Below are 10,611 nucleotides of genomic sequence, written 5' to 3' on the forward strand. Positions count from 1 at the left end.
CGTCTACTTTCCCGATCGGTTCACTTTCACTATTCGTCTACTTTCCCGAGCGGTCCACTTGTTTTTCCCGAATCGTCCGTTTCGCATTTCGTCTACTTTCCAGATCGGTCTACTTTTCCGATCGGTCCACTTGACCAAATGGTGCACTTTTTAAGCATGTAAATCAATAAAATTTCACAAAAAAGCTCGATTTACAAATTTTCAAAGGTTTGTAATTGCGTAATTGCAATACAATCATGAAGTACATTTTTTAATAATGATGGCCGCTTGACGTTAATCATGATTTGAAAAATCAAAATCATGTAGACTATTACTTTTTAATCGACTTAAAAAAAAAGGGGAGGTACTCAATTCTATTTTTATTGTAAGTATTTCTTTGTTACGCGATAACTCCGGTTATTTGTGAACCGATTTTAATGATTATTTTTTGGTGAAAAGAGGGTACCTCAGTAGTGATCCCATTTAAATTTGAAGTATTCCCCATCTAAGGGTGGCAAATTAGGGTATCAATCCGGTTACGCGCACTTTCTGGTAACCGATTTCAATAAAACTTGGCAAATAGATGTAATTCCACAAACTTGAGGTAGGTTTTTTAGTACCGATTAAAGTAGACCGATCGGGAAAGTAAACCAAATGGGAAAGTAGACGAAACGGGAAAGTAGACGAAATGGGAAATAGATGAATCGGGAAAAACAAGCGGACCGATCGGGAAAGTAGACCAATTAGAGCACCGAAGGGATATTGGGTAAGCAGTAATATTAAGCTTTTGGGGGTATAATACTATTGAAAAAAAAACCCCTTTGCTACGATTCTATTTTTATCTTAAAAATAATTCAAGTAATTAATGTTGCGCAAAATGATATTTCACGATTTTACCAAACAATATTTACACATTGTACAATAAATAGAAATTAAAGTTTATTAGCTAATTTATCCTTCAATTCTTGCGGTATTCTACTGAGCGCATAATTGTGTAAGTCCTCATTGACAGCAGCTAGAACTCCTGTTTTATTCGGTCGGGGTTCGTCAGCACCGTATTTATACCCGTTGCCGACGACGTCGGTGAGTTTGCCTCCTGTCGCGGTTAGAATCGCCTCGGGAGCACATGTGTCCCACTTCTTGCAGCCGGGACTTGCAAATACGTATATTGACGCTACTCCTTCTAGAAGTTGTAGTACCTAAAACAATCTCAAAGCACTGTAGTAACTTATTAAATATTTGCACATATTGCGTTTTCACATTTTTTCCTTTTATATGCATTCTAAAGAGCTTTTATCAATTGGATTATATAAAAGTAAATACGAACTACATGAAACAAAATGTGTGTATATGAAATTTTATAACATTCCTATTAAAAGTAAAAAAAGTTATCGACTATTTCGTAGTTGGCAGACTTTTAACAGTTATGGTACTTTTGCAGTTTATAATGGCACAATTATGCATTATTGCGTTTTCGACTGGTGTTTATCTACGATAATGGTCGAGCGCGTAGAAGCGGCAAGTAAGTGAATTTCACATACTTTGGGCACGCAAAGTACGTACACTTGCGGCGTCTATCTAGATATATGTCTGTGGTTATAGCCACTGCCGACAAAAGGAATTTAAGATAGCCCAATAGTTGCGAGTGGTAAAAAAACAAATAGAATATAAAATCGCAATTAATATTTATTTATTGTCTCCATCGTGACAAAATAAAGACAAAACAGATAAAATTAAAAAAAATGTTAAGTGTTAATGTAAAATTAGGTAAGTAAACTTAAACATTTTGCATTTTTTTATTTTAACTGTTTTATATTTATAGTGTCCAGACTTTCTGAATAACTATAAATTATGTGATTATTTCTGTGATTTTTAATTACTATATGGTATTGGAAATATCTGATGTTTACCTAAGACTGATTTTTTAAATAAGATCTATACTTTTATCATTAAACTCGAATTTTATTTTATTCACTTTTTATGGCGGCGATAAACAAACATTCATTGGGATTTTTTATTCCATTTGTTTTTTTTTACCACTGGCAACTACTGGGATATTTTAAATTCAATTTGTGGCCAGTGGCAACAACAGATCTTTTTATCGCATTTGTCACACCTGGTAACATACAGGTTTTTTTTCCTATTTCTCGCCAGTACAAATCACCACTAGCAACAACAGACTTTTTTATCTCGTTTGTCACCACCTGAGGCCTTACCATGAACTCTTATTACAGTTCAGTTTAGGTTCGTAACGATAAAAAAGCGTGATGATGATGTACACTTCGTGTACCGCTGTCTCACAACGATTTATTTTAGATCCTAAACTGAATCGTAATAAGAGTTCATGGTAAGGCACCTGGTAACATATGGCATTTTTTTCCCCCATTTGTCGCCACTGGGAACAAAGCCAATGGTGACAACTGGGAATAAGCCGAAACATTTTTTTTTATATCTCACCTTATATCCAGCACCTCCAACTCTTAAAATCTGACTTGCGTTCATAACCTGCAGAGCTTTCTCTACAATAGGATTAGAATGGCTTCTTGTAGTAGTAATTATCAGAGACGTTGGCGGCGGGGCAGGCGTAAAACCGCCTACCCCCGCTCCCTGCAGTCCCCATATAGTCCTACCCATACGTTTCTCTTCCCCATTCATAGTTTTAAAGTAAGGCTGGTGAATTACTCCAGCTACAGGTTTCTCATTGACTGATATGCCAATTAACACTGTCACGTGTTCAAGGAACCCTAAAACAAAAAACAGCGTAAGTATAGTGGATGATTTATGGACATAATTATTTCTGTGAACTAAATTAAATTCCAAATAGTAATTGTGCTCATAAAAACAGTTACACAAAAACTATCTTTACGAGACCGCATATAAATGGATTAGATAAAAGTTAACGTGGCGAAAGTCCAGGAGGCTTCGCATGGCAAAAATACATTCGATGGTACTGCATAGATATTCTTAGCATATCGGTAAATTTGGAATAACATGACATTCAAAATATTTGTCTAAGGCAATAGTTAGAAAAAGCAATGTTATATTTTGTTGTTGATGCACCGCACCGCATTGCCCCAAAGGTGATAGCTGAAAACAAGTGCCGTGCTTTTTGGAAAAACTCGCCTATATGACCTTTTGGCTTCCTGCAATACACACAAGTTATGTTATTTTTTGTTTTTATGTTTGTTTGTTTTCATTGTCAATTTTAATTTCTGTTTTGTGTCTGTTTTTTGTCTTCTAATTATTTCATATGCTTGTGTATGCTTATAGGAAGACAATAAAACGGTTTTATCTATGCCAGGGTTGTCGTTTCGACTTACGGTAAAATTGTTCCTCGAGTTTCACTCCCTATTATATGCCCAATAAAAGCCTAGAAACCCGTAAAATACTTTGTATTCAATCATAATACAAGTACTAGTTGAATATTTAATTTGTGAAATGGTGAAACGTTTTAGGAACATGCACGGGGCACATCATGATGTGCGTAATTTTACAACCAGTCGATAAAAGCTATTAACGATAATATTTTGGCGAACTTAATAAGGTTTATCTCCAAAAGTTATTTGCTTTTATGATTAAAATCTGTAGACAGAATACTGTCCACTAATATATTATATCCCTTTACTGACTTCCAAACCACACCGTACATAATGATGATCTCAGATTACAAAACAATTAGCAGATGGAGCATACGCAACAAACGATGTGAAGCCGCTTTTCATTTCTTGTGTGCGTAACAACTAGGAGGGGCGCCGTAGGGACATGCGCATTTGTGCGCGTGTAAAATTGCCAGATGCAGCGAAAAAACTCCCGCATTCTGTTGCTTTCTATAACGCTAATGTTAAAAACTGGAAATGTTATTTTGCGGTATGATCTTAAGTGGTATTAGTATCAAACAAATTATATGCAATATAAGTTAATATTTAATTGTTATTATTTGATTTACATCGCACAAAAGATATTTTAAAATTGAAAAACTTTGATCATTCAAAATATCTATTACGATCACAGTTTCTTATAATACTATTGTTTCGCGTCTATACATCGAGCATTCGTTTCTGATTTTGATATGTAGTGCAATCGCATCACTTTTCTATTATTTTTTTTATTAAATTAACTTTGTAATCAATTGCATAGCATTGACGATTATCTTCTAATTTGACAAAAATTGTTTGGTTCCCAATGAAACTCTTTAGAAACTGTGAAGTTGTGTATAAATACATTTTTTTTTATTGACACGTTTTCTTTCAAAATCAATCTTTACGACATGTGCACACGACAATGAAAGTTCTCTGTATCTAGAGGGCTACATTTTCTTTTGTCTACGATAATAATTTAGGGTTTAATAATTATTTTACCCTAATAATTATTTAATTATTAGGGTAATAATTTATTGGTTCGAGAATAATTTAGGCAAATGTGAGTTACCTAAAAAACAATATTGGACCACTTTAAATGGACTAGCCTGTATGAATATATATGCATGCACTATTTAATTTCTATATAAAAGAAAAAATAATCGATGCTCCTATCACCCATGCATATTTACCTCATTTAAGTAAACTTATTTTGATATAAACTGGCAACACATGCGAATTTATTTCGAGGTTTTGTGTTCCGAGTGAATCTCAAAAAATATTGGGTAAATAAATTACAAACAGTTAAATAATCAATAGTTCCCTGTGAAAAGATATTTCATCTTATTTTTTGTTTGTTTTTGGGAATAACTCTTACAATGTTTAAAGACACAAGATGGCATTTTTAAACATAAAATAGCTAATCACTCGTGATGTGCAAACAATACCACGCTGCAGTAAGCACAGCACTGACGCGAGTTTGTATTCGCTTTTCAATTTGTATTTGCTTTGGTGGCTTCACTTTCGTGTTCGGCGCGCTCCATCTGCCTATTGTTTTGTAATCTGAGATGATAATAATCAAAAAATGTAATTACAAAGGTGTTAAAAAAGGCTACCATATTCTACTTCCATGGTTAAAACAAGAGTTCTTTCCTGCATTTATAATACCTATTTACAAGTGAAAATATGACAAAATTCGCGCGGGGTAAATTACGCTTGATAAATGTATAAACATTCTTCCATTATTGGGCGCTGTACAATACTTTTTTTTTACAATTTCGGTAACTTTGAAAAATGACAATTACGCTGATTTTGCTTAACAGTAAAACTGAAACTAAATAAAATATGAAAACAAACCGGTTAAAGGGGTTGTAGATCACGTTTCTCTGAACCCAAACATGTTAATAACTCAATTTCGCAAAAAATGACGATTACGTTAATTATGACAAGGAGGGCAGAATAGTATAATTACAGTGGGTAAAAATACGCTTACTGTTCCTCACGATCAAACAAAGTGCGCGTAATTCAATCGCATATTTTGCAGCTACATTTGGCTTTAACCTTGTTCACATTATTTTTTAATTGAGATGATTTAAGTGCCGTAAAAATAAGTAATATAAATTAGTTGCAGTTAATGGAGAAACCTTATCGATAAAATGTGCACAAAAGTTAAATATTAAACAAAATAATTGCATTTATTAACTACTAATAAGAAATTATCAAGGTTTTTATGAACTAGTTAAAAAAATCAGTTTTTGAAAAATCTACAAACATACGAACGCCGCGCAAAGCACGGTGTCTCGAAGTGTAAGCCGCGCAGGCAGGAGACTGCTCACACACTATCCTGCGTATGGCCCACGTATGGAGTCTCGCAGGCCTGCAGGATTGCAGGATACTGAATGCCTCCTTTTAGTGAATATGAAGATGGCTTGAGAAGCATTCAGAATTTACGAAATATATTCGAAATAATTCAACCTGAACATATCACACAGTTGATTGGAGAGTCAGATAATAAGTACTTTAGTCCATTTTTACCGTTGACATACTATACCTAACTAATTTACGTAAAAATGAGTTTAACATAATTGTAATACATTTCGAGAAACGGGGACCTGGCAACCTGTTATACAGGCATTTTCATTGCACCAGTCTCTCACTAATAAGCATTCATATTAAAACTCACTAGTCGGTAGGCCTTTACATAACTTATCTTGTATGTTGTGGGAAAATAAATTATTATGTTAATTACACAAAAAACGTAAAGCGAAAATAAGCCATACTGAGATCTGGCTTATTTGAAACTAATCTAATAGACTATGTTCATTAGCCCAAATGCTACACCAAAAAAATTAAAGTGTAAATTCTTAAGCACACCTTCCATAACATTGCCATAATTCAGTACCTAAATTGTCGGTATGTATCCACATTTCTTTCGCATATTTAATTAAATTCTGAACTTGTCAAGCCAATTTTTAAAAAAGTATTCACATAAAATTGTCAACAAAATTTATAATTCTTAAATTACATCTGTGTCGTCTTAACAATTTCTATTACTACAAAATACCCAAAACTCGATCTGATTAGTAAAGGAACAAAGCAAACACAATCACCCATAAATTATACCATGAAACATGACTTAAAACTAAGTGTTAACAAGTCATGCTAACACAATCATGCAATGTTGAATGTCTCATCAAAATTGTCCATTTACCATAGTTTGATTGCAGTAAGCTTAAATACCACTTCATACTTATAAATGGATGTGACAAGTACATTTTCCATCTTTCCCATGGATCTCTCTTCAACATTAGGGCACCTAGAATTATTGCAGATCGTTTAATATATTTGATTTTTAGGAATAAACAACACACGATGGACCAAGGGTTTGTACAGTGGGCACTGGATGAAGAGGTCCCGGGTTCGATTCTCGGTAGGTATCAATTTGGGAAATGAACTTTTCTAAATTGGTTCTAGTCTGGGTGTTCTAAGCAGTGCCCCAGAATGAATTCCGTTGCTCTGGTACTCATAGTACAGGGAATTATTCTCTAGTTTGGGATCAGGCAACTGGTGTGGTTGTCTGGCACATTATAAAAAAATCACCTTTCTTCACTTCCTTTTCTCGCGTTTATTATAATTTTAAATTAACTTGAACTATTATCCATCGAATACTAATATTTCTCCATTACGATGACTCCCAAAGTGGTCTATATTGACCTCAAGAGGTTCTCAAACGTTGAAACATTTTCGAACGAGCCCGTCTTTTCGTTAACGGACTTCGAGAGTAGTTCCGTTAATCATAGTGGGAAAACGGCCGTAACTACGGATTTCGTGATTCGAGAGTAGGGCCCCGGGTCTCCTTTAGATCTCTAGTTTGAACTTTCAGCTACATTAATACTGGAAGAGACAGTCATTTCAAGAACTTGTAATATCGCCACTTACACGTGAATTTCGGCCATCGCTTTTTTCCAGAAGGGAAAATCTTCTTTGTGTGCTTTGGTTTGGCCAGTTTTGTTCCACTGTAATTAACTGGATCCACCGGTGGCGCAATACGACCAGTTAGCACAAATGGATGCGATCCTTTATTTAAATGGTTAAAAAGGCAGCCTTTTGTATATTTGATTTATTATCAGACAAAAATTTACAATAAGTATTGTGTACAACAAAGACCAACATAATTGAACCCCCTCAGATGTGAAGAAATGCCAATCATCTATCACTAAAAGTATAAGCCCACAAAATGCATATTATATAAAAGCAAATTGCATATCGATACAACCATACAGTACTAAGTACTTACCCTGAGTGTATTCTGCGGTTCCATCCAATGGGTCGACCCATACAACTACATTCTCCTCTTTGACTCCCAACAGATTTGAAGGACATTCCAGTTTCAGTACATCACTGTCTGTTTCTACTACAATCCAGTCACTGGGGATTTCGCCCTGTAATATAGGACGCGATTTACATAAAAATGTACCATAGCTATGGTCTAGAATATTGTTTCTTGGCAAACAACACCACTCAAATCAAATTCAAATCATCTATATTTCAATGGTAAGCAAATTACACTTGAAATCGTCATATTCGTCGTTGCTCTGATCCGAAAATAAGTAACTAAAGCACTTGTCGAGTTCTTAGGTTATTGCGATTGTTAGACATAGGAAATTAAAGATATTTTCGTAATAAATTTCGCGTATATTTGTTTTTGGCCCGAAACTTTGGTTTGATTGAAAAAACAAATATAATATACGAGATTTAGATCCAAATAAATAGTTTCAATTCCTATATAGCACTTGTGTTATGGAAATCGGAAACAACGACGGTATCACAAACACCCAGTGCCGAGACAATATAGAAAAGTTAGTTTTTCTATATTGACCCGGCCGGGGATCGAACCCGGAACGTCAGAGAGTCAAAACCGGTGTACAAACTACTCGACGGTGGAGGTCGTTAATTATTTATTATTAGAATCGTTACTTATCGGATTTATTGGTTTTTGTTTTGAAGCTCCTCAATGGTAAAACTGTAACTAAGACTGTTTGTATTATTATTATTGTTACCAAAGTAAAGCAGTAACAATGATTCACTTATCAGACTTGCTGAGACGGACAGAATGTAATAAACTAACCTAATCTCAGCACAGAGTACTCACAAAACCGACCTCAAAAGTCATTCATCTTTTAGTTCACTACCCCTAGAGGTCGAATATTTTCTTAAAATTTAAATGGGTTCACTTCTGAGGTACTCTCTTACCAACAAAACAAGAATCATCAAACTCGGTTCACAAGTGGCGGAGTTATCACGTAACATACATACAAAAAAAATCGTACAGTCGAATTGAGAGAACCTACTCCTTTTTATGAGGTCGGCTAAAAACTGGAAACGGTTTATCACTCATCAAAACAACTATATAATAAATCACAGCCTTCTACCTCCCACAATATATTGCATTGGTGGTGTAATAAAGTCATATCTACAAAATGACAACTTATCAGGAGAGGTTTAAATATTCTACAAACAGAAATCGTTAGTAACTTAGCGGAATGCGCGAGCATTCTTAAGCATGCGCGAGAATTCCGCGGAAGATTTTGGCTCGTATCTAATGGCTTGTATCTTACGCAATTGACCATAAAGTTCATTATACTATGTACAATATCGTTATAAAAATTCACTTCCATTCCGTTCCGCCGCAATATAAATTGAACCTTAATATGAGTTATAACATTACACATACATGTTTCATGTAGTTAGTATTGTTTTTATGATTTTCATATGATAAAAGCACTTTAGACCTATGATCACTAGTAGCTTTATTGTTTCAAGGGTACAATGTGTTTTTAAATTGCATTTTTAAACTTCTTTTAAATGAATTGCATTACTCCAAAATTTGAATTTACTTGTCAGTACATAAGTACTGACTATATATAGATACAATTACTTCCTAACTGCCTCGGTGGCGGAACAGTTACCATGCTGGGGTTCTACTCCCATTCTCCGTCAGACATCTGTCCAAAACAATTGTCAAATAAGTAAGACTTAACTAAATTAAAAGACGCAGCATGATGCAAATGAAGCTTCATTCGTCCTGGGTTTGATTCCCAGCCTGGGAGAAATTTTTGTACAGCCTTCATTTATTTCCCTCAATAGTTTGGGTGTAGTTTGTGGTTGTCTATATGTATGTCCATGCCACCCGCGACACAGGGTTTCCTTAATGCAGGGCTATGCACTTGTACATAAAAAAATTTACCTCAACGCTAGGACTATCCTCTTCACCAATAATATTCAATTTGGGATATTGTGATGACAGTGAAGCAATAATGCATCTTTGCGCTGATCTATCTGCTTCCGTTTGATAATCATTTTTGCCCTGAAAATATAAATAATTTACTCCAAATACTTTCTTTGACAAATGCAACATGTTAAACCATTCATGGACAGTAATGGCGTTTATTGTAAAATTATATGATAGGACGAGATACCCTGTTTCGTTATATGGATATCTTAAAACCAACTACTGGCTTTACAACACAATGTATGAGTGCTTTCTTGTAGTTGCCGCTTACTGCTTTTCTATGGAGAAATATTAACAACATACTGACAATTTCAATTATTTATTTATATTGAACATTTTATATTGAATTAATATAAGCACTACTGCAAGAAAAGAACTGGCATATTTGTTTGTGGTACTACTTAAGCGCTGTTCATGGAAGGGTTAATAAGCTGGGTGCAAGAAGTACCGTTTTCCTTTCCAATGTGTACTTTGCTTGCTAAAGTTTACTCGCTGTAATGCTCAACTGTGGAGACTGACTTTAAGATTAAAAATACTTAAACAATATTGATATTGATGTGAAATTGCAGATATCTTCTTTAACGAATTTCGTTACCTACATTCAAAGTATGGCTTTATAATCCCTTATAAGTCTTTATTAATATCGTCACTCTGAAATGTTACCTTGTATAAGGTTATTTGTTTTTTATATGTAAAAACCTTGAAAAACACTAAAAGTGATTTTATTGTCCAAGAAACAACCGTAACTACGACTTAATGGTAACTTTCACTTCATAACAACCTCGAAGACATACAATAATAATCCTATATATTTCATATTAAATTAATAGAAACCTATGTACCTTTTCAACTATACCAAGTTCACCTTTGCTCATCACATCTCTAACAATTTTTCCCGCTCGCCCAGCCACAGATACTGATGAAGCGAGTAATCTCACAATCAAAGGAACGCTCGTAGACATCTTGTGAAAATATAATTGCAAT

At 34.5% G+C, this 10,611-nt stretch overlaps 1 protein-coding gene across 2 annotated transcripts; it reads right to left on the reverse strand.

Annotated features, from left to right (window-relative positions):
• Positions 1-738: 738 nt before the first annotated feature.
• Positions 739-10,611, reverse strand: LOC113226305 (3'(2'),5'-bisphosphate nucleotidase 1). 2 transcript variants are annotated; one of them, XM_026458884.1, is made up of 6 exons: positions 10,470-10,611; positions 9,583-9,702; positions 7,633-7,777; positions 6,547-6,651; positions 2,437-2,723; positions 739-1,178 (listed from the first exon to the last, which is right to left on the reverse strand). In XM_026458884.1, the coding sequence occupies exons 1-6, from the start codon at positions 10,587-10,589 to the stop codon at positions 912-914; spliced, it is 1,044 nt and encodes a 347-aa protein (XP_026314669.1). In that variant the 5' UTR covers positions 10,590-10,611; the 3' UTR covers positions 739-911. The 2 variants fall into 2 exon arrangements, with proteins under 2 accessions (XP_026314669.1, XP_026314670.1); XM_026458885.1 differs by lacking the exon at positions 6,547-6,651 and having other exon boundaries at positions 746-1,178; positions 10,470-10,610.

Source organism: Hyposmocoma kahamanoa, unplaced genomic scaffold (assembly GCF_003589595.1).
Source record: "Hyposmocoma kahamanoa isolate Upper Pololo Valley unplaced genomic scaffold, ASM358959v1 187, whole genome shotgun sequence".
NCBI classification, from domain to species: Eukaryota; Metazoa; Arthropoda; class Insecta; order Lepidoptera; family Cosmopterigidae; genus Hyposmocoma; species Hyposmocoma kahamanoa.

Excerpts from the sequence above, each read along its gene's own strand:
- LOC113226305 (XM_026458884.1), bottom strand. The coding sequence starts at position 10,589 with ATGTCTACGAGCGTTCCTTTGATTGTGAGATTACTCGCTTCATCAGTA. Across the intron at positions 9,703-10,469 it reads AACTTGGTATAGTTGAAAAG|GGCAAAAATGATTATCAAAC; the intron begins GTACATAGGTTT and ends TTATATTTTCAG. Across the intron at positions 2,724-6,546 it reads CTTACTGCAATCAAACTATG|GGTTCCTTGAACACGTGACA; the intron begins GTAAATGGACAA and ends TTTTTGTTTTAG.